Source organism: Capricornis sumatraensis, chromosome 16 (assembly GCF_032405125.1).
Source record: "Capricornis sumatraensis isolate serow.1 chromosome 16, serow.2, whole genome shotgun sequence".
Lineage (NCBI taxonomy): Eukaryota > Metazoa > Chordata > Mammalia > Artiodactyla > Bovidae > Capricornis > Capricornis sumatraensis.
The window spans coordinates 33470548-33493868 of record NC_091084.1 but is presented as its reverse complement, the minus strand read 5'-3'; the positions used below and the strand labels follow the sequence as shown (position 1 = coordinate 33493868).

General features: G+C 49.3%; 1 protein-coding gene across 1 annotated transcript in view; it reads right to left on the bottom strand.

Moving 5' to 3' along the window:
- The window catches only part of GRIK4 (glutamate ionotropic receptor kainate type subunit 4), a 344872-nt gene that overhangs the window by 8900 nt on the left and 312651 nt on the right, over positions 1-23321 (bottom strand). The window contains exons 14-17 of the mRNA XM_068988252.1: positions 22490-22663; positions 18667-18832; positions 16948-17173; positions 12531-12659 (exon numbers count right to left, since the gene is read on the bottom strand). Coding sequence (XP_068844353.1) covers positions 12531-12659; positions 16948-17173; positions 18667-18832; positions 22490-22663 — 695 coding nt within the window. The remainder of the gene's footprint in view (positions 1-12530; positions 12660-16947; positions 17174-18666; positions 18833-22489; positions 22664-23321) is intronic.

The window sequence follows — 23321 nt, the reverse complement described above, 5'->3', positions numbered from 1 at the left end:
GGAGATGTAAGAGACAACATGGGTTTGTTCCCTGGGTCGGGAAGATTTCCTGGAGGAGGAAATGGCAGCCCACTCCAGTATTCTTGCCTGAGAAATCCCATGGACAGAGGAGCGTGGAGGCTGCAGTCCATGGGGTCGCAGAGTCAGACATGACTGAGAGTTTGAGCACTAGCCCTCATCCAGTTCTCCTAGCCTGGTGACACAGGCAGATGGCCCAGATTGTACTGAATGGCTGGCCAAAGTGGGGCTGAACATGATGTGGATGACCCACAATGTGGACTTGACCGTACGTGGTCCTGAGCAGGTCTGGGGGGTGGGGCTGGGGGAGAGTTATAAACAAACAGGTGATCTGTACTGGGATATCTTGATCAGGTGAGGGAAAGCTTCTTGGAGGAGCCTAGGTTTAAACAGGGTTCTGGTAGAAACCATGAGTCAGTGAAACACCCCACAGCCTCTCTTTCCCAGCTTCTCGTGTTCCAAGACCAGCACGTTAATCAGCGCTGTCAGCTCCAGCGTGCTGACTCCGGGCTGAGTGGCCCCCTCCCCGTAGGAGCGGGGCTTATATACTGCTCGTGCCTTTAGGAACTTATTGGAAAGGGGAGGCAAGAATAGATTGCTGGCAGAGTTGCAGCTGAGAAACAGATGGAGTGGGGAGTGAGCGGGAAGCAGTTAGGAGGGAGCAGCGGTTCCCTTAACGTCGTCATTAGTCATTCTCCTAGAAGTCAGACGCCTTCCCCGGCTCACAGCCATCACTCAGGGGAGCCTGTCATGTGGGCTCCCTCCAGTCTGGCCCCAAGGCCCATGATGCACCCATAGATGCCTCCACACCTGTACTGGGGTCATCTTATCACCCCCACCCCTCCCGTCTTCAGGCAAGACCACACAGAAGCCATTCAGACAGATGGCTTTCAAACTGAGATTTTCCTGACACGAGTTTCTGAGGCTCAGTTGGGTCCCAGAAGTAAGACTATTGAACTAAAATGGAATCAAACTCTCCCCATAAACTTTTGGTAGATTAAAGACTAACTTTAGTGTCATTCACAGATTGCCCACAAACACAAGTGATAGTTGACAAGTGCAAATGAAGAATGCTGTCTCCAGAACCACCGACAGGAATGGGCCACCTGCAAGGGAATATTTCTGAATAGATTTGAATCTCCACCCACCCACCCAGCCACCTGCTCTGCTTTTGGTTCTGACCAGCAAATAGTCACCTCCTGGCTTCAGGTGCACATATATCCCAGACATTAAAACCTGTGCATATCTCCTGATGGTCCTGTGGAAATCTACAAATGCAAGGCAGGACAATTCCTTTTGAATGAGAGCCTGGGAAGCAAAGAGGCAGAGGCAACAGGGGTCACGTGGCAGGGGCAGAGAGAGGAGAGACTGGTACCACAATCCCTTTAGGAGGCAGTGTATTTTGTCTTTGACATCAGTCAACACATTCTTCTTGAGAAACTCCCATGAGCTGAGCACTATGCTAGGTGCTGAAGCTTGGTGCAATCTTCCAGACTGACAACATTTGATAAGAAAATGGATTCTTTGACCAATATGATTTTCGAGCACTTACTAATTCAGAGTCTAGAAGCTCTCTGGTGGCTCAGCAGTAAAGAATCCGCCTGCCAATGCAGGAGACCAGGGTTCGATCCTTGGGTCAGGAAGATCCCCTGGAGAAGGAAATGGCAACCCACTCCAGTATTCTTGCCTGGGAAATCCCACGGACAGATGATCCTGGAGAGCTACAGTCCATGGGGTCGCAAAGAGTCAGCCATGACTTAGCAACTAAATTAAAAAAAAAAAATTCAGAGCCACGTTCACCTACAGTCATGCAAATATATTAAATGGCCCCATCTCTATGGACTTATTTGTTGTAAATAGCACCTTTACTTGCCCATATATGAGCTGACCTGCATAACCTTTTCAGAAAATACAAAGTGAATCATCACGTGTGCACCGCTGAGGTCTGTGAAACTAAGCGTGCCATTTCTTCTTGCATCGATCGTGACATCTGTCGACTAGACCTTAGCAGATTCTGGAGACAGTGATGGCATTAGGGTAGGAAAAGCGACAGAATAGAAAAGGGATGGGAAATGCATCTGATAAATTTTGCAATTTATCGAAATAAAAATTATAGAAGGGGCACTTTACAATTTATCAAAGTATAAGCTTGAGCACCTCGGATCTCATTCAATTCTCATTAAAAATATTATAAAGAAGGTCTACTGTCAGCATTTGACAGTTAAAGAAACAGAAATGCAGAGAATTTCAAGAATTTGCCCAAGTCTTCAGAGCTAAGATGTGAAATCCAGGTAAGTCTGGCTGCCCAGCTAACGTTTATAAAAATAGAGCTGACCTTTATGAATGTCTACTATGAGCCAGCTTACTAGGCTGCACGTTTTAATCCAGTCCTAACAGTTGCCCTGTGAAATTGGCACTACCCTTGTCTCCATGTTCCAGATAAGGAAACCAAGGTACTGGAATCAGGTAACTTGCCCAGGACCCCACAGCTGGCAAGCGGAAGTGGCTGATTCAAATGGAAGCCGGAGTCTAAGCCTGTATCCCTACCCTACACCACCTCTCCGGGGAACTGGGGGCCCCCATTGTCCCTCGTGCTGTAGAAGCATGATTACAGAACTCAACCTGGCTCCCCGTGACTGAAGTCATTCCTAGGACCACTGCCCCAGCACTGTCCCAAGTGACTGGGGAGGGAGGCTGTGCTGTTGTTTAGTACTCAGTCATGACCGACTCTTTTGCGACCCCATGGATTTGCAGCCCGCCAGGCTCCTCTATCAGAGAAGGCAATGGCACCTCACTCCAGTACTTTTGCTTGGAAAATCCCATGGACGGAGGAGCCTGGTGGGCTGCCATCTATGGGGTCGCACGGAGTCAGACATGACTGAAGCAACTTCACTTCCACTTCTCACTTTCATGCGCTGAAGGAAATGGCAACCCACTTCAGTGTTCTTGCCTGGAGAATCCCAGGGATGGGAGAGCCTGGTGGGTTGCCATCTATGGGGTCGCACAGAGTCGGACACAACTGAAGCAACTTAGCAGCAGCAGCAGGCTCCTCTATCCATGGGATTTCTCGGGCAAGAATACTGGAATGGGTTGTCATTTCCTTTTCCAGGGGTTCTTCCTGAACCAGGAATCCAACTCGTGTCTCCTGCATTGCAGGTGTTTTCTTTACCACTGAGCCACCAGGGAAGCCCATGTATGGGCTGTGAGTTCCACTTATAAAAACCCCTTCTCTCCTTGGGAACATTACATCAAATGTTTGGATCGAAGATCCATTGACTTAATCTTGCCTTACTTTGCAGACACGGTGCGGCTGGGGTCTTTATACTCGTTGACCTCCTTTGATGCAAACACACTGGGCCATGGTTCACCTCTGTTCCTGATCACGCTTTCTGCCCTCCCCCTACCCCCAATCCCAGAGTTTCCCTGTCTCTGAGCAGTCAATCCAATATGTTTAGGAAGAGGCTTTCTCTGCAAGCATCACTTTGAGACACTATCTAAACTCCCATATTCAGGTTTCCAGTCTTGGCTCTCTCCAGAGAAACTAGAGAGCCAGCATAATAGAGCTGGGCCCCCAGGGAAAAAAGAGAAGGGAAAATGTCCCCACAATTCCCCCCACCCCTCTCATCACTCGCCCCCACTCTTGGTAAGATGTCTCACACTTTCATTCCCGCCATGCCAGACAGCAAACTTCCTGCTCTCTTAGGATTTTGTGAGTCAATGCCACTGGCCTCTATTCCATCCTTGAAAGGGGATCCTGATTTTCACAGCCCGGTGTTGTATTTATGTTCCTTTGAAGCCTGATTGTGAGCTTGTGTTTTTCAAGATAAAAGTATTTAATTTCCTTGGAATTCACCGACTACCTTTTTGTCTGGCGATTGCTCTGCAAAGCCTTTGGTAATACAATCCCCTTGAATGGGGATGTCGGCCCCTGTGAGTGGCTAGCGATATTTCTTTATATAGCAGTTGAGTGAGAAAATAAATAAAATGAGTGTTTTTGAAAAGACAAGGCAGAAGAAAATGAAACAGCTTGGAATGAAGCCTGCTTCTTTTTGTAATGCTCCTGTCCTTCACATGATCTGTGTTTTTCAGCTGTGTATGCAGGGAGCTGGTCACTGAGTTATAGGCAGGGAAAGAAATGGGGATAGATGAAGCCAAGGGGTAATGTTGTGGTTCTCATCAGAGCCAAGGAAGACCTGGCAAAAAAAAAAAAAAAGAACTCAGATTGGTGGCATCAGCCCAATGTTAGGATTCTTCTCTGGAATTTGGCAGCGATGCTGGAGCTATAATATTGGATTAGAAGTGGAGCAGCATCAGATCCTTTTCTTTAAAATGTATCACATTTTAATAGGATAACACAGTAGAAAAGGATTATGCCAGGCACCATGCATTGTCTGAAACATCCTAATTGATGTCACTCTCAGCTTCAGAGGTCTGTGAGATAAGGACCCCCTTCATAGTTCCCTCCACCTCCATCCCTCTCAGACTGCTCCATCTTCTCCTCCTTCCTTTTAGGTCCATGTGGAAGCCAAGGGATTCCAGTCAATAAAAGAAAGATCTCCTAGGAGCTGCTTTGGAAAGTAAATGAAAAGGACTGCCCTTTGTTCAATTTGAGACGCAAGAAAAAACATGATCCTGCGGCTCCATTCCTGGCCCCCATGAAAGACTTCAAGGAAGAGTGCTTCCAGGCCATGCTGGCTCCTGTTCTTCTGCCACAGGAGAGGGGAGGTCTATCAAGCAGTGAGTTATATCCTGGAAGTCTGATGGCTAATTTGTCACACAAAAACCAAGCAGTGGCTCCAGTCCTTCCAGGTTAGTGCCTCTGGCCTGGCTTGCAGAGGTCACGTGGACTTTTGCTCAGCCAGAAAGCCTTTCAGCCTCTCTGAGTAATGTCTGCTTGGGTTTCAGCCATGGCAGAAATGGGGTCACTGCATTAAACTGGCACCAGCTGCTGTGGCTGGGCTGGGAACCAAAGCCCCGGCTCTTACGCTGATTTGCACAGCATCTCCCACACAGCCCCTTCTTGGACCACATTGGTGATTAATACGGCTCCCCATCTTGTACCCAAGGACAACTGAAAGGAGGCAAGATAGCATCAGCTGGTTGATAGAACCTGAGCATCTTCTGAAGCACATGAGACCTGGGCAAGGATGACTTCCACTGTTTATTTTCCCTCTTCATCTGCTCAGTTCTCTTCTCCATGCCAGGGAACATTCAGTCCCCAATTGCAGAGTGGGGAGAAGCCTCCTGCTCACTTCTTTCCATCTTCCCTGGGAGCCTGCTTTCCCTGTCTCTCTCCTCCATCCATTCTGAGCTCTGCTGTCAGACAGTCTTCTTAAAATCTCTGTGGAATGGGGAAGAATATCCCAAGCCAACCACGCTGCAAAAATGACAACTTAATTTTCCTATAAAAGTACCAAATGTCTACCTCAGGCTCCTATTGTCACCTGATTGCCAAAACACAGAGATTTCTTTATGTTTAAATTTCAGGTTTGCTGCTGCTGCTGCGTCGCTTCAGTCGTGTCTGACTCTGTGCGACCCCATAGACGGCAGCCCACCAGGCTCCCCTGTCCCTGGGATTCTCCAGGCAAGAACACTGGAGTGGGTTGCCATTTCCTTCTCCAATGCATGAAAGTGAAAAGCGAAAGTGAAGTCGCTCAGTCGTGTCCGACTCTTCGCGACCCCATGGACTGCAGCCTACAAGGCTCCTCCGTCCATGGGATTTTCCAGGCAAGAGTACTGGAGTGGGGTGCCATTGCCTTCTCCGAAATTTCAGGTTTACATTCAGTTAAATACAGTGTTATCTCTGTTCCCCTTTCACTCCTGGATATATTTCAGGTCTGAGGTTGGCAAGGAGATTCTGTCATGGGGATGGAGTTAGGTGTCCTGTCCTAATGCTGGATTCGACCTAGATTTCCAATGTCCTTGTCTGGGACCCTGGAAAATGCAGGCCTGTCCCTGCGACCTCTCTGCCCCTGGTGCCCATGTGCCATCTCTCACGCCCTCCACTCCATGCAGCATGACACATATTTCTGGGGTCTGCCAAAAATGTCTTTGCCTCTAGGGATTCCCAACAAATCCAGAGTTCTCTCTGACACTCTCCACCTCTCAGCTGGGCACCAGGCTCCTTCTCAGGGACCCTCCAAATTCTAACACATCCTTTCCTGCTCAGAAACTCCCTTCTCAGGAGGGCATCTTTTTATCTGGTTTGCAGACTGGGTGGCCTGGGTCTTTGAAGTTCTAGTGTCAGCTTTACACCAAGCTTCTTTTCAGGTACTGGCCTTCTGTATTCCAAAATACTTTTTAGCAAATCAAACACCTTGACTTCTAAGAACATTGTGTCTGCTGAGTTGGAACAACTTCTTTTAGAACTTAAAGGCAGTATCTCCTCTCTGTTCCTCCCAAGGCAATGACTGTCCCCTGGGACCATGAATGCCACTGACAGCTCAGAGCTCCATCCACAACACCTGCTTTCTTGATGCCACATCTCATGCCAGAACCTTTGAGGTCTGCCACCAACGTCACCAAGTCAGCCCAGTATGCTCACAGTGTGCCAAGGTGCATGCAGAACTCTGGGGTGTTCCTAGGACATCTTCCTAGGACACAATTTTACCCAGGGTTTAGGCCAGAAAAGGGTTTTTCCATTACATAAACATGCCCATATTCAGCTGTCAGATGCAAAATTCACATGTGTTTTTAGGACAAAACAGAAGACTTTAAGGATATTCCAAACATGTTGGGCTGCTTGAGACGTTTGTGACTGTGTCCCCAGAACCCCCAAAAGTCCATGTGCAGTCCCCTCTGCTGTTTGTTTCTTCCATGGGACACTGGTCTGATGTCCACATGCCTTCACCCACTTTTCAATGTCCTCTTAACTCCAACCTCACCCTGCATTTTGAATCCAATTTCTGAGTGTGACAGCTGTGCTCCATAATCTTCCTAAAGCTGTGACTTCCCGGGGCTTCCCAGGTGGCTCAGTGGTAAAGAATCTGCCTACGAATGCAGGTAACTCAGGTTCAATCCCTATTGAGCCTGCGCTCCAGAGCCCAGGAGCCACAACTACTGACGCCCATGTGCCCCGGAGCCTGTGCTCTGCACCAAGAGAAGCCACTGCAATGAGAAGCCCACTCACAACAACAGAGAAAAGCCTGTGCAGCAGTGAAGGCCCAGGAGAGCCAAGTAAATAAATAGAATGAAGATGAACAAACAGAGCTGTGACTCCTAGTGGATGTTTCACGGTCCAGGCCCCCTGTCTCTGTAAACCTTCCCTGAATATTGCTCAGAAGTATTGCCCTGGGGCTTCATAATACTTTCTGTCCAGCTCTATGAAAGCATCTCAGCATCGTGACTGTTACAGTGATGATCTGTGCCTCTCTCTAGGTGCTAAGCCTCTTGAGGGCAGGGCCACGTCTCATTGCTTTTCACACTTTCAGAGCCCAGCACAGTGCCTGATACACAGCCACTGTTTTTTGGAGGCGGTGTTCAGTTCAGTTCAGTCGCTCAGTTGTGTCTGACTCTTTGTGACCCCATGAATCACAACATGCCAGGCCTCCCTGTCCATCATCAACTCCCAGAGTCTACCCAAACCCATGTCCATTGAGTCGGTGATGCCATCCAGCCATCTCATCCTCTGTCCTCCCCTTCTCCTCCTACCTGCAATCCCTCCCAGCATCAGGGTCTTTTCCAGTGAGTCAACTCTTCGCATGAGGTGGACAAAGTATTGGAGTTTCAGCTTCAGCATCAGTCCTTCCAATGAACACCCAGGACTGATCTCCTTTAGAATGGACTGGTTGGATCTCCTTGCAGTCCAAGGGACTCTCAAGAGTCTTCTCCAACACCACAGTTCAAAAGCATCAATTCTTTGGTGCTCAGCTTTCTTCACAGTCCAACTCTCGCATCCATACATGACCACTGGAAAAACCATAGCCTTGACTAGGCGGACCTTAGTCGGCAAAGTAATGTCTCTGCTTTTGAATATGCTATCTAGGTTGGTCATAACTTTCCTTCCAAGGAGTAAGTGTCTTTTAATTTCATGGCTGCAATCACCATCTGCAGTGATTCTGGAGCCCCCCAAAATAAAGTCTGACACTGTTTCCACTGTTTCCCCATCTATTTCCCATGAAGTGTTGGGACCAGATGCCATGATCTTGGTTTTCTGAATGTTGAACTTTAAGCCAGCTTTTTCACTCTCTTCTTTCACTTTCATCAAGAGACTCTTTAGTTCCTCTTCACTTTCTGTCATAAGGGTGGTGTCATCTGCATATCTGAGGTTATTGATAGTTCTCCCAGCAATCTTGATTCCAGCTTGTGGTTCTTCCAGCCCAGAGTTTCTCATGATGTACTCTGCATGTAAGTTAAATAAGCAGAGTGACAATATACAGCCTTGATTTACTCCTTTTCCTATTTGGAACCAGTCTGTTTTTCCATGTCCAGTTCTAACTGTTGCTTCCTGATCTGCATATAGGTTTCTCACGAGGCAAGTCAGGTGGTCTGGTATTCCCATCTCTTGAAGAATTTTCCACAGTTTATTGTGATCCGCACAGTCAAAGGCTTTGGCATAGTCAATAATACAGAAATAGATGTCTTTCTGGAACTCTCTTGCTTTTTTGATGATCCAGCGGATGTTGGCAATTTGATCTCTGGTTCCTCTGCCTTTTCTAAAACCAGCTTGAACATCTGGAAGTCCACAGTTCACGTATTGCTGAAGCCTGGCTTGGAGAATTTTGAGCATTATTTTACTAGCGTGTGAGATGAGTGCAATTGTGTGGTAGTTTGAGCATTCTTTGGCATTGCCTTTCTTTGGGATTGAAATGAAAACTGACCTTTTCCAGTCTTGTGGCCACTGCTGAGTTTTCCAAATTTGCTGGCATAAGCTATATCACACCAAGGTCAGGAGCGGCGGCTGAGACGAGCTACCCCATGCCCGAGGTCAAGGAGGCAGTGGGGTCTCTGTAAACAATTTCCATCCACTGCCTGGACGCCAGGGCTGTCTGGAGGAAAACAGACTTAGGAAGTAGGACCAGTCTGTAGGTCCTTGAGATGATGGCTGATTCATTCATTCCTTTCCATTCCTTGCATCAAGTACTGGTGAAATGTCAAATGATATGCTGGTCACTGGGATAGAAAAATACATATGACACAGACCCTGTCCTTAAGGTTTTCACAGTCCATAGGGAACAACTATTAACAGAAAACTCATGTCCTGTGTGTTGAAGAAGAGCTATGTAGCCTGGAGGAATACAGCATGGACAGACGCACTTGTGGACACTATTCAGACCTCAGTTGCTTATTTAGATAAAAGATTTAGAATAAAATCACTTCTCATTTCCTTTGAACCAGGTGCCCTGCTAAGCATTTAACATGATTTATCTCATTCGATCTCTGGAATAGCCCAAGGAGGGTCATTATTATTTTTAGCTCTGTTTTCCAGAGAAGGAAACTAAGGCTTAAAGACTTTTTACAGTGTAAGTAACAAGGCCATCTATGGAGCAGAGTCCACTTGACCCACTATTCATGATTTTGAGCCCTGTGCACACTGCTTCAGGGGAGAGAACCAACATAGTGGCTGTCGGCAGAACAAGCAGGTGTGCAGGGGGGCAAAAGTTTGATAAGCTCCATTCTTGGGCAGTGGGGGGATTCCACTGGACTCTGGGTGAAATCATGAATGGGACAGAGATGATCTAAATTGAGGTCCCTGAATGAAAACCATAAGGTCCCAGCTCCTGAGTCATCATTATGTCCTTGCCAATCTGCTGCCCTCCAAATGTTCCTCTATAGATTACCGGTGAAAAATAAACACAAATACTAAGCGAACAAAGGGCAAGGGCAGGGGCTGGGTTTAGCGGTCAGGGATGAAAGGGGAAACTGGAGAGTTGGGATAACTCAGTAGTGAGTCTCGAGGGGAACCAGGCTTCAGAAAATCAAATAGGATCAGGTTTACAAAGGGAAGGAAAGCGGGGGACCTCATCACCAGCGAGAAGGAGAAGAGGAGGGAGGCTTGGAGCAGCCAGAGCTGGTGGTGTCCCTGCAGCTCTCTGAGCCCTTGCTCTTGGCCATCCCTGTTTTGATCAGTCTCCCTCATCCACAGCCTCCCCGCATCCCCACGTATGTCAGCTGTCAGAGTCAGGAACAACTCTACAGAGTGGAGAGCTCTGGGCATGAAGGCTGCCCAGGAAACCATCACAGCAGTGTCATTCAACACCTTAGTGTGGCCAGGGGGACCGGAAGTGGTGTCTTCTGACATCTGTCAGTCAGTGGCTTTAAACACACACCCCACACACTTTCACTGAGTGCCTATTATGCGTCAGTCTCTGCAGGGGAGGCCAGGGACGTAGAGCAGCGGAGACAGGGCCACTCTACGATGCCATTGACCAGGCAGCGGACACCAACAGTTGCAACGCAGCATGTTGAGTGCGCAATCCAAAGCCACAGAAGGCACCCAACCCACTGTGGGAGGGAGAGCGCTGGAGGAGGATCAAGGGCTTTGGGGTGCCAGAAACCTGGACATTTCTCCTGTTTCACTCTGGGTCCCAGGTCCACCTCTCTGTTTCTATTTTAAATTACTCCAGATCAGGACTTCCCTAGTGGTCCAGTGGTTATGATTCCATGTGTCCACTGCAGGGGACACAGGTTTGATCCCTGGTCAGGGAACTAAGAACCTGCATGCTGCAAGGTGTGGCCAAAAAAGAAAAAGACGATATTCTAAATGACTAAGGGCTGCCCCTGTATTCCTGAGCCTTCTCCTTGCAGGATCGAGACGCACACGGAGACACTTAGGAACACAAAGTCACTCCCTCACTGCCTCATCCTGGATAATCACTCACGCCGAGCCAAGAGGGGAAGTACAGGGACCATCCATTTTATTCCTCTGCTGCCTCCCCGGGGGACAGTGCGTATAGGTACACTCGCTGCGTATTTTAGCAAGGCTGCAGTAGATCACTGGGGTGACCAGATGATTTATTGCTCAAACCAGGACATTTGGAAAATGAAAGGGCATTCTACAAATAACTAACAGGCCTTAACTGATCTACAGCAGATACGGAGTCCGAGATTGTCCTGGGTAAGCCAGGGTGTATATTCCCCCGACAGAAAATGCTACGTGTTCAGGACCCTCATGCATGCGTGCTAAGTGGTTTCAGTCATGTCTAACTATTTGCGACCCTATGGACTGTAGCCTGCCAGGCTCCTCTGTCCAAGGGATTCTCCAGGCAAGAACACTGGAGTGGGTTGCCATCTTCCAGGGGATCTTCCTGACCCAGGGATTGAACTCATGTCTCCTGTGACACCTGCATAGCAGGCAGATTTTTGACCACTGAGCCACAGGGGAAGCCCCTCCTCAACTTCACGGCAGTCAGTGCCTGCTCTCTATCCAGCTGGATTTAACATTCATTCATTCATTCAATACAATATCCATGTGCCAGGCCCAGTGGACAGCCCTGTGAGGAAGACAAACTCTGCCCTCATGGAACTTATGTTCTAGAAGAGGCAGACAGTAAACAGATTAATAGAAAATAATAATATCAGGTAGTGACAAAGTCTGAAAAGAGAAATAAAGCAGTTAAGAGGAAGGGGAGAGGTGTGCAGGGTGGGGACTTGATGGCCCCTCTGAGGGAGCTTCTGAAGGAGCAGGCTTGGGGAGCAGGAAGAAAACGAGGGAAGAGATCAGGTAGGGTCGGGAGTCATAGAAAGCTGGAGTTTTATTCTGAGTGAGATGGAAACCATTGGAAGGTTTGTCTAGGCCAAAGCTGCAATCTCTTTTCTTCCCCTTTGGCTGCACCTCACAGCATGAGGAACTTCCTTGACCAGGGATCGAACCCACACTCCTTGCAGTGAAGGGGCAGAGTCTCAACCATTGAATCGCCAGGGAAACCCCCAAGGCTGCAATCTTATGTGTGTCTTAAAAAGAATTACCATTTTAAGGCTCCTAGTGGAGAGAATACTGTGTGTGTGAGTGCGGAGTGGCTTCAGTTGTGTCTGACTCTGTGACGCTATGGACTACAGCCCCCAATCTCCACTGTCCATGGGATTCTTCAGGCAAGAATACTGGAGGGGGTTGCCATGCCCTCCTCCAGGGGAGCTTCCTGACCCAAGGATTGAACCTGAGTCTCTTACATCTAACCTGCACTGGCAGGTGGGTTCTTTACCGCTAGCGCCACTGGGAAGCCCCAGAGAGAACACTGAAGAAGGGCAAAAATGGGAAAAAGAAGCCAGGCTGTTGTAATCATGCGGTTGTGGGGGGCCAGGGACACAGGCCACAGTGGAAGAGGTGGTGCTGGCGCACAAGTGACTGGACTCGAGAGACGTGGCAGGGTTAGCATCTGTAGGACTTGGGAGCGGGCGGGAGTGGATACCCTACAGGGAGCTGAGACCTGGGGACAGGGCTGACCCTAGCCGGTCCCAGCCTGGCCCTGGGCTCCTTTCAAGGCTTGTTTTCAACCTGTAATGACCTGGGATTCGGAAGCCAGAGACAAGCAGCTCTGGTCTCCCAGGCAGGAGGGGGCCCCGGCCGCCCTTACCTTTGGCCCTGTGGTCCTCCTCCTTGGGGCACTTGCCCCCTTCCCACCACTTGCGCTTCAGGATTTCCAGGCGGTTGTTCTCCTGCAGCTGGAGAATGGCCAGATCAAACTCGTCCCGAAAGACGGAGCCTGGGGGTCACAGGAGAGCCCGAAACATAGGACGTGAGTGCCCCGTCTGCATCTCTCTGCTCCCCGGCCAGGTCTCAACCTCCCTGCCACCCCCCACCACCCACCCATGAAGCACAGGAGGGGCGAGGGTGGGGTCCCCGCAGGAGCACAGCTCTCCACAGTGCTCAGGCTGGGACTCTCCGTGGAGAGGACTGCGTTCTGGCTCCAAGTGGGGCACCAGGTATTTCTACTTCCCTTCTCTCCACGCTGACTGGCACGCCCAGCCCATGGCCAAGACCCCACTGTGGGTCAAGTGACAGACAGCTGTGCCTCCCACCTCCCCATCCAGGTGCCACTGCGTTCTACCTGGGTGAACACACCAGCATGCGGGGAACTGGTTGCAAAAGCTCCCCATCTGCCTGCCTCCGGGAGGCCAAGGAGGGACATCTTCTGTGACACAAACCTTGCTGTCCATCAGCTGCCTACTCTCTACTTTATTTAAATTAGTTTCTCTGCCATTTGTAACTCTCACTACATTACACCCAACAACTGTTTACCAGGAGCAGCCACCAACAAGAGAAAAGCCACCAGAGAGGGGTGGCTCTATCTGCATGGAGAACCCATCTGGGGCATCCCCGACCCTCACAGCTGCCCGCTGGGTGCCCCAGAACCCTGACTTTGTCCACCACCCTGTCTACATCGCTCCCCCCACTTCCTCAAACCGAAGGCTTAGTTGAGTGCAATTCTTTTTTTAATTTTCAAGTGGAATACCGTCAAGGAGCTCTGGTCCTGGAATTTAGATTTAATCACAGAAACAGGCTTAAACGAAACCATGGAAAGCTCAATGCCCCAGCCCAGGCTGAGGTCTGAAATCATTAAGAAAAAGCTGCCAAGAGTCTGGAAAGCAACTAAGCTACCCAGGTTCTTGTCTAAACTCTGTGAAGGCCTGCTGTGGACAGATGGTCTGGGGGAAAGGGCTCTGATGAAGGATACAGGCAGGAGCTGGAACAAATAGATGCCTGTGCTCAAACTTTCATGCACATTGGAATCCCTTGGGGATTTGAGGCCCGCAGACTCTGATTTAGTAGGTCTGGGGTGGCGGCTGAGAGTGCATTTCCTACAAGCTCCAAGGTAGTGCCGGGCCGCTGGGCCATGGAATCAGATCAGTTCCCAGATCTCTTAGGATTCTAACAGCCCATGACTCCATAGATAGAAACTTCCCTGCTATAGCTACAACTATGCTTGGGCATTCAAACCCCAAGCCTACAGCACTGAACGCAAACTGGGTGAATGTCAACAGCACCTCACATATAGCAGGTACTTAACACACATCTGAAGTGAATGGCTACTTGAACTAACAGATGGTGTTAGATGGTGAGACTAATGAACATTCCAGGTTTAGAAGCAAGTATCCACCCGACAAGGCATTTCAAGCAGTTTTCAAGGCTTCTTCAGCCCAATCTCTATAGCACACCAAGGGCCCCAGCAAAGGATTATTCTGCTTATTCCATGTTTGCCTACTTAGCTCCTAAACTACTTACCCATGTCATTCCTTGTTCCGTTTCCCTTAATTTTCCTGGGTCCAATCACATTGCTTATTTGTTTATGGCCTTACCTCTCACTTAAGAAGGACACACATGCTTGTCTTTAGGACCTAAATTCTGTCTTACCAGTCGACTCTGCAGTGCTCTTCCCAGCCTGACAACCTGGGCTAGCTCATAGTTCACCCTCCCCATCTATCCTATTCTGTCGAGCTGGGTACCCTTTTGTCCACACGGTCTGGGAGGCAAAATGTTAGATTTGAGACAGGCACCCTAGGCTCAAGCCCAGTTTCTCTCTCCACCTATTCTGTGACCTTGGACAAGTAACTTATCAACCCTGAATCTCAGTTCTATCCTCTAGGATGGGAAGGACCACATCTACCTTGCAGGTGGGATAAGATTAAAGTAATACAGGTGGGAACAGCATCACTTCAGACACAGAACCAATGCATTTCCCTCCCCTTTTCATTGGTTATCGACGAGAATTTCTAGTCAGTCAGCTTCATGTCAACTCTCTATAGGTTTTTCCTCTATGAAAACTTTTGAAACACTTGACATTTCAGTTAAATATGTTAAACTGCTAGAGTATTATCAAGGTGCAACTTAGATTCATTTTGTGGTTCACTCCACCATCTTGAAACAAAATGTCAACCAGTAAATTTCTCAAAGGGGCCCATGATCTGTAATATTAATGGACTCCATGAAATATGATGCTAAGTGGAGAGCATGCAGGTGCCCTGAGTGAGGCTTCTGGGTTATAGAACTACTAGTGTCAGAAATTACAGGGTTCAAGAGTTGAATCGTGTTACTGCCTATGTTCCTGGGCTTGGTTTCTGAGCAGTCTTTAAGAAGTCATCTGCTTTGATCAAGTAACAGAGGGAATGATGGAAAAGATGGGGAGGGCCTGATGTTCCCCCAAACAGGCTAAGTGTGATGAGATACCATGGTGAGACCAGATGATTAGGTTTAACCTTCAAAATAACCCTTTGAGTTAGGTATTAGAAACCTGGTTTTAAAATGAGATGGGCTTCCCTGGTGGCTCAGAGAGTAAAGAATCTGCCTGTAATGCGGGAGACCTGGGTTCGATCCCTGGGTCGGGAAGATCCCTTGGAGAAGGGAATGGCAACCCACTCCAGTATTTTTGCCCGGAGAATTCCATGGACAGAGGAGCCTGGCAGGTTACAGTCCATGGGGTCGCAAAGAGTCAGACATGACTGAGCGACTTTCCCCTTAAAATGAGATAACTGAGACTCCGAGAGGTTAAATCACTTGTCCAAGGTCCTGCAGTCAGGAAGCAGGGTGCATTTCCAGATCTGCCTGCCTCAAAGCCATGCTCTTCACAAGACACTGATATAAGTGAGCCCCGTAATTTACAGAGTTCTAAGTTATGTAATAATCCAGAGAAGGGGTGTAACACTACTATATATAAAATAGATAACCAGCAAGGACCTACTGTATAGCACATGGAACTCTACTCAATATGTTTTAATAACCTACAAAGGGAGAGAGTCTGAAAAATATATATGTCTACTGAATGACTCTGCTATACACCTGAAACCACCACACCACTGTAAATCAACTAAAAAGAAAAGAGAGAGAGGAAGAATTGTGCAAGATCATAGCAAAGATGCACGCACTGTATATCAGTTTCCCCACACGATCTGATTTCTTCCATCCCTGCTGCTTTCCCTGCTGCCTCGCACAGGACAACCTTGTCTGAAGTCCGCCCTGTGCCACATGACTCTCCATGGTGTTGGGGGAAGGGTATGTGTCTGAAACACTTGGGAGACATTTCCAGACCTCCGCTACAACCATGGTGAGCAGTTAACATGCTCCCCCTCACCTTCTGGTGAAGGAGTCATCGGCGAGGGAAGGCCTAAAGCAGGCATTGCCTTCAGAAGGCATAGCTGGGATACTTTTCTGGAAGCCAAGCTTCTCTAGCTTCCTCAGAGCTACATCAGAGCGCTCCTGCTCACTCTCAGCTATCTACGCTGACTCAGAGTAGACGGATCCATGAGAGCCACAGATGATTTGAAAGCCATCTCCTCCAATCACATCAGTCCCCTCTCATATTACACCTTTCACCATGGACACTAATAGCAAAATTAATTCACTCAAGTCCTACCATCTCCCTTCCGCCACTAGTAGAGATGTCAGCCAGCCGAGAAATGGTCAAAGAGCAGGAAGCAGAAGGGGAGAGAACAACAGGCCTAAAGAATCCACCAGGGGCATCTGAGAGCCCTTAATAACCATGCAATTAATAACTAACAAGGGCTTCCCTGGTGACTCAGTGGCAAAGAATCCATCTGCCAATGCAGGAGACGCAGGTTCTATCCGTGATCTGGCAAGATCCCGCTTGCTGCAGTACTGGAGACTGTGTGCCCTAGAGTCTGTGCTTCACGACGAGAGAAGCCACCGCAATGAGAAGCCCACGCACCGCATTAGAGAGGAGCTCCTGCTCGCCGCAACTACAGAAAAGCCTCAGCGGCACTGAAGACCCAGCACAGCCAGAAACAAATAAACACAATTATAAAAAAGCTAATCAATTAACCTTTCAATAACTAAGGGCTGAGACCTGATCCCTGATGACGTGAAGTATGAGGGTTTGCTTTAAAAAAAAAAAAACCTTGAGAATGCCCGCCTCAAGTCACTGAGAAATTGGTTCTAGAAACAGGGGCTGTTGACGTGAAGGCTGCCTTCAGTGGTCTGAGCTGCCCTGAGCCTGCCTGGGTGGAGCTCCCCGAAGAGGCTGATCCCCTCCTGCATACCGACTGGCATGCCAATCCCATAGCCCTTGGTGTCCAGCAGGCCCCCGATCTGAGTGAGGTTGCAGTTTCGCTGCCGATAGTACTCATTCATGGTGGACTCCAGCAGGAAGGCGTAGTTGGAATTCAACACCCTGGCGATCCCCTCCTCCGTGCTCTTCACGAACACACTCGGCTGCTTGGAATACATGTAATTCCACATGCGCTGGTAGGTCTGATAGCGGGAATTCTGGGAAAAGAACACAAGGGAGCAGGTTGAGAGTAGCGAAAGGGGACAGCGGTCTGGAAAGGGAGAGCATCCAAGTGGTCCCCCAAATCCTGGTCCTTCCGCTACTCAGTCCCCTCCTTGCATTCAAGAACCTGTTCCCTTTCATCTCTCAGCTGTCACTGCTCAATGGCAGTAGAGGGCTGTGATTCTGATACCTTTTACAGAAAGACAGCCCCTGGAGAAGGGAATGGCAGCCCACTCCAGTACTCTTGCCTGCAGAATCCCATGGACAGAGGAGCCTGGCAGGCTAAGTCCATGAGGTCGCAAAGAGTTGGACACGACTGAGCGACTAAACACACACACACACACAGAAAGACAGAGAAGGAACAGGATCTGAAGGTGCTGCAAACTCCGCCTGCTGGTTTGATCATCGCATCTGCCTCATCCACCCTCAAGGGGTCTTCCATTGCCAACCTCCACACACTGACCAAAGTGAGTATGGGTATTCTGGCTGCATCCTTCACGCTCCTTCTGGGAGGCAGCGAGCTCAGATTCATTCTGGACTTCTAACAGACATCACCCAAAGGAAGAATGCCAGCCCTTTTCTATCAACTCTGAACCAGTCCATCAATTACATATCCAATGCTGGCTTCTCAGGTACAAATAAGGAGACAGAGATTTCTGGGGGGTTATCCAAACCCTATGCTTGCATGATGCCTTCATGGTCCCTGTGCAAGCAGCTCTGAGACATGTACGGAGAACAGAAAACTGAAGGCCTTGGACTTGTTTCATGTGAAAATGAACTTCTTGGGTCATAGGCTGCCTAGACAATCACAGACTCCAGGGAAATCTGCTTCCCTAGAGATCTTGCAAGCCAACACAAACTATTTCTGGGTCTAGCCCAGCTCTGGTTGGCCAGCTAACATGCATTGTGGCAGGATCCACTCCTGAGCCTTGCAAGGGAAACTCAGAGAAGCCAAAACAGTCCCCATCTGAGATCTATATAGTCTAGGATCAGTGAAACCAGTTCAGCTTAATCTAAAGTTCCTTACATCTCATTCATTAGTGTATTACTCCAATCTTGCTTTGTCTAAGTACTACTAATAAAATTTACCATACAAAAAAAAATTTCAAGCATGCTTTAGCCTCATCCTATGCAGTAATAGAAGTAAAAGTATAGGTTAGCTTCACCACATATTTTTTCTAATGCTTATTAAAATAAATATGAAACTATTGCAATTAGAAAACATTTCCATCACTAAAATCATCTTAAGCAGCACTAATCATTCATGATCAACTTCAGGGACAAGGCTGGCATTAACCCAATGCTCTGAGGACCTGGTTCCAGGGATATTTTGGGGAGCAGGGGGGATAATGAGCCCCATGAGGACCTCCAAACTAGGTGTTCAAAAGGGAGGATGAGATGAGGAGAGATGTTTTTATCTCCAGGAGACAAACATCTCAACTTTATCCTGCCCAGCTCCCGATGCTGGCGAGCAACCATATGGGTTTACTTGGAAGAAGGTCATGCTGGAGCCTCCGTGAATCGTGCCATACTCAATGGCAGTCTGGTCAGCCAGGTCATCCACTGACTCAATGGGCACATCCATGCGCTGCACAGTCAGGAAGGCTGCCAGGTTGGCCGTGTAGGATGAGATGATGATCAGCGTGAATGCCCACCTATGCAGGAAAAGACCAGGAAGTCATCATTGCCCGGGTGCCCCCAGGAGTCTTAGCCCCCATCCCCAGTCCTGTTGTGACATGGGAGAGGGCAGGTGACCCTCTTCTTCTGAAAGAGCCCTCAGCTTAGTGGAGGAAGAGAAAGGAGGCAGGGCATATGATCTCAGCAGAAATGAACAGTGCTTGGGAGGTTGCCTTGAAGAAGACCATGGCTCTCTTTCTCTTATTTCCTAAAGGAGGTGATTATTGGGTTGCTACTCAAAAGAAGTGTGTCTGTGAACATGAAACAGCTTGGGAGACAGTGAGCAATGAGCTAGTGAATGAGCTAAGGGTGTCAGCTCGGGGGGCTCTCTTCAGAGCTACAGCCAGGACATCTCCCCCACCCCCTGTCCCCTCACGATGCAGCTGACCTTAAGAGGAGCATCACCACGTACTGAGCACCCACAGAGAGCCACACCCGCCAGCTCCTGTGCTCCCTACAACTCAGGGAAGGGAAATTCTTATTGTGACTTTACAGAAGAGGAAACCGAGGCTCAGAGAAGCAAAGTCACGTGGCCAAGTAACACATGGAGAAATTCGTATTCTAAAACCAGTTCCACAAATCGTCAGAGCAGGAGCTCTTCAAGACAAACTGATGACAAGCACCTCTGAGCCACTGAGAAGTTGGAATTAGAAAACACTCTTACAAAGGTCATGCTATTTCAGAATGGAAGGTTGTTTCATTGGGTAGATCGAACTCATTTAAAATTAGAATAGCTCTGCAACTCAGGCAGCACACACGCTAAAGTCATTAAAACCAGTTTGTTCACTTAAGTAGGTTAAATAGGACTTCTACCATCTGGTCAGCAGTATGGATCTGCTTTCTAATCCATTTGTTTATAGGGGTTCAAAGATATATGTAAGCATAACTGAGGCTGGCGAATCGCCAAATTCTGAATCAGTGGAGTCTGAATTAATGAGGCTTCAATTCATTATGAAGACATGTGCCAACGAAGGCACAGTGTTTGCCACAGGCTGCGGCAGGGCAGCTTGCAGGTGGGTTTGCAAGAGCAGGAAGTCCCATTACCCCCTTGGCCTGTGCACTTTCTTCCAGGAGTGATAGGACAGGTGCACCCATCAACTTGACAGGCACATCCACATGCCAGCCCACCAGATCCATGCCCCAGACCACCAGTAAGAGATCTGGTTTTAGTTCTGGCACTGTCTAATTCCATCTGTGAGACCTTGGGGGAAAGCTACACAATTCCTCTGAGGTCGTTTGCGTGTCTAATAAATGGGAGATACTAATGCCTGCTTTGTGTTTCCCAGGTGGGACAGTGGTAAAGAATCCACCTGCCAGTGCAGGAGATGCAAGATACTCAGGTTTGATCCCTGGTTCAGGAAGATCTCCTGGAGGAGGAAATGGCAACCCACTCCAATATTCTTGCCCAGCAGGCCACGGTCCATGGGGTCGCAGAGATTTGGACATGACTTAGCGACTGAACACCCTAATAATGCCTGGTTTACCTGTCTTGGATCAGACCAGATAACATGTCATTAGTGACTAATTATCTGTAAAGGATGAGATGAGCATGAGATTCAGAGACAAGTAGAGACAGTCCCATTTCATCACAAATGGGATGAAAATCATCTGTCTACCTTCCCTACTGGTGACCTGTAAGTGCCTCCGTCCTCAAATTGGCTTTCCTGCTCCTGCCAGAGTTCTTACACCCTCCCGGAAGTTGTTTCTCATGAGCCTCCCCCAGAGGAGGCTGGGGGTGGTGGTGAGTGCTCCCCAGGTGGAGGTGAGCATTTGGAAGTTGCTCTGACCCACTGTTGTGGGTTAATGAGCCCTGGGTATGGACATGACCTCAGAGCTGGCTGGGGAGGTTCCCTCAACCACGCAGCTACACTCTGGCATCTGTTCCACCCTGGACAGCCATGTGGCTGTTTATGCCACTGGTCATAAGGGACAGTTCCAAGAGCGTAAGTAGCTCAGTGCAAGTCCATTGCCTCTGCTGAGAAAGCAAATCACACCCAAGCTCCCTCCAGAGGGGTCAACAGAGCCTTGCTCCTGTGCCAAACGGGCATTTTATTGTGAAGTTGGCATTCTTGTTAGAGACATGGTATTTTCTGTCACTTGCTCTGGATGAGGATGCCATATTAGGTCACAAAGGCCGGGTCCTCTGACCTCCCACTCTCCAAGAAGCCAACAAACTGAGGGTGTGATTTCATAACCAAGAGCTCCGAGAGGCAGACGGGCACACCAACACCCCTGGGTCAGGCTGGGGAGGGCCGAGCCTCCCTCCCATACACGCTCTGGAGCAGGGTAACCGAGCCACCTGGGGCCAGCTATTTAAAGCCCTCCTGAGCTAGCGGGCTGAGTCAACAACCTGCAGGACAGGTGGTCCCCTTGGCACCAGGGCAGATGTCCTCTAGGGGAGGGAATTCCGGGAGGTGTGAACTGACAGGTTAAGGGAGCAGGCAATGGAGCCCCACTTGGCGCCACATGGTAACATGCCCCTTTGGAAGGAAAAGCCCAGGTAGAAAGGGATCAAAATCTGCAGCTGACATCTCATCTCCGGGTCTCTGCCCAGATTTTCTGGATTTTTTGGAGGGTTCTGCGACTGTGCCTGCCAAGGTCTCCTTTCTGCCGGGGAACGTGAAGCCTGGCTCCCCGTGGTGATAGGCTCAGTGACTCCTGGGCTGGATGTGATAATGGGTGAGGATCCTGCCCCAGCAATTTAAATCCTACTGTATTTGTCACTTATCAATCTCGGCTGTGTTTCCACCTGCTAGGATCAGTCCCAGTCCAGTGACTCCCAGGTAACTGTCCAGATGCTCCACCATCCCCAGCATCCTCATCCTTTCCCCCTTCCTCCAGCTTACACAGGCTGAGAAGGAGGGGAGAGAATGAAGCCTGTAAGTCCTAAAAGCTGTGACACCAAACCCGATGGTGGGTTTTTAAGTGAGGATGGAGAACTTGCCTCTCAAGGCTACATCGATATTTCATTTCCCCCCAAAATGAATGGTCTAATAGCAATGATCAGTTCAAACATTTATGTGGCTCTTCCAAATTTTCAGGGAGCTTTCCCACACCTTGAATCATTTCACCCTCTTCCATTTGCCCTGCCTGATCCAAGAGGAGAAGGAGCTGGCCAACAGCCCTGTAGACCCTGCCGTCAACTTAGACCCTGAGGTTCCGTCCAACTCTGAGCCACTAAGAGCTTGCATTTTTCTACACCTGCTGAGGTGGACAGGTCTGGCAGGCCCAGAGGCAGGAGCAGACAGAGCTCCAGAAAGCTGCTGGAGGGGTGTGACTTGGGGTTGGTGAGGGGAGGGCCAGGACTTCCTGCTACACACTGTGCACATTTGCACAAATTTGCACATGACTTCTCAGGCCCTGCCTCTCAAATGCCAGTCATTCTCAGGTCAGGAAGTTGTAACTGCCTTGCCGTGGGCATTTTCTCACCGGCTCTCCTTTTGTGCCTTGGCTCCTCTCCGCATCTCCAAGGCGGGGAAGGGGAAGGAGAGAAGATGGCACAAACAGCACCGTCCACTGCACCCCACCCCACCCCACCAGCCCTCTGAGCTGGCAGAGGCTGTCCGAGGGTGGGGCTGAGGTTCCTGCCTGCAGGAAGCCGGATCAGGGCTCATCTGAGGACCCCAGGATCTTACCAGACGCCACTGACGCAGCGGGTGGATAAGGCGCGCGGGGCGATGGTAGAGCCCTGCTGCATGAAGCCCCCGACCGGAAACCAGAGGCTGTTGCCCAGGGAGTACTGATTCACAAGGAGGTTGCACCGGCCCTGGGCACACGGGTGGGGGCTGTACCACTCGTAGGGGGTCAGTCTGTGGGAGAAAGGAACACACATCAGCGCCGTGGAGGGTGGGCATGAAGAAGGGGTGCTGGGGGCGTGGGGGTGCTCTTCTTCCTGGACCTTGGTAGCTGCCTGTGGCCTTGGGCAAGTCAGCTCCCTTCTGTTGGACTATGTTGGCAGTTTTGGAACTGTCTTTAATCAAAGAAACATCTTAATTTTTTCAAAATAAATCAAGTCATGGGGGTGGATGGCTGGGAATTGCTTGTTCTGTCTTTTTTGTTCCCCCAAAGTGACCGCAGAGAGAACCCTAGGGCCCCACAGAGCCGTGGATTGAAAACTCTCAGCCCAGAGTGGAAATTCTCAAAATGTAACTGACATCAGAATCACCAAGAAGGCTTGTGAAAACACGGATCGCTGGGCTCCAGCCCTGAAGTGTCTGATTCGCTAAGTCTGGGTGAGGCCTACGAATCTGCAGGTTCCTGGGAGAAGGGGATGCCACTGGTCCAGGGACCACACTTTGCAAACCACTGGCCCCAGTGGTTCCCTCCAGCCCTGGTTCTCAACCCTGTCTGCGTTTCAGACTCACCCAGGAGCTTTTTAAAAAATGCCAACACCTGGATTCCATACCCAGAGGTTCTGATTTCATTTGTCCAGGTATGGCCTGGGCCTCAGCATGTCTCAGGGCTCCC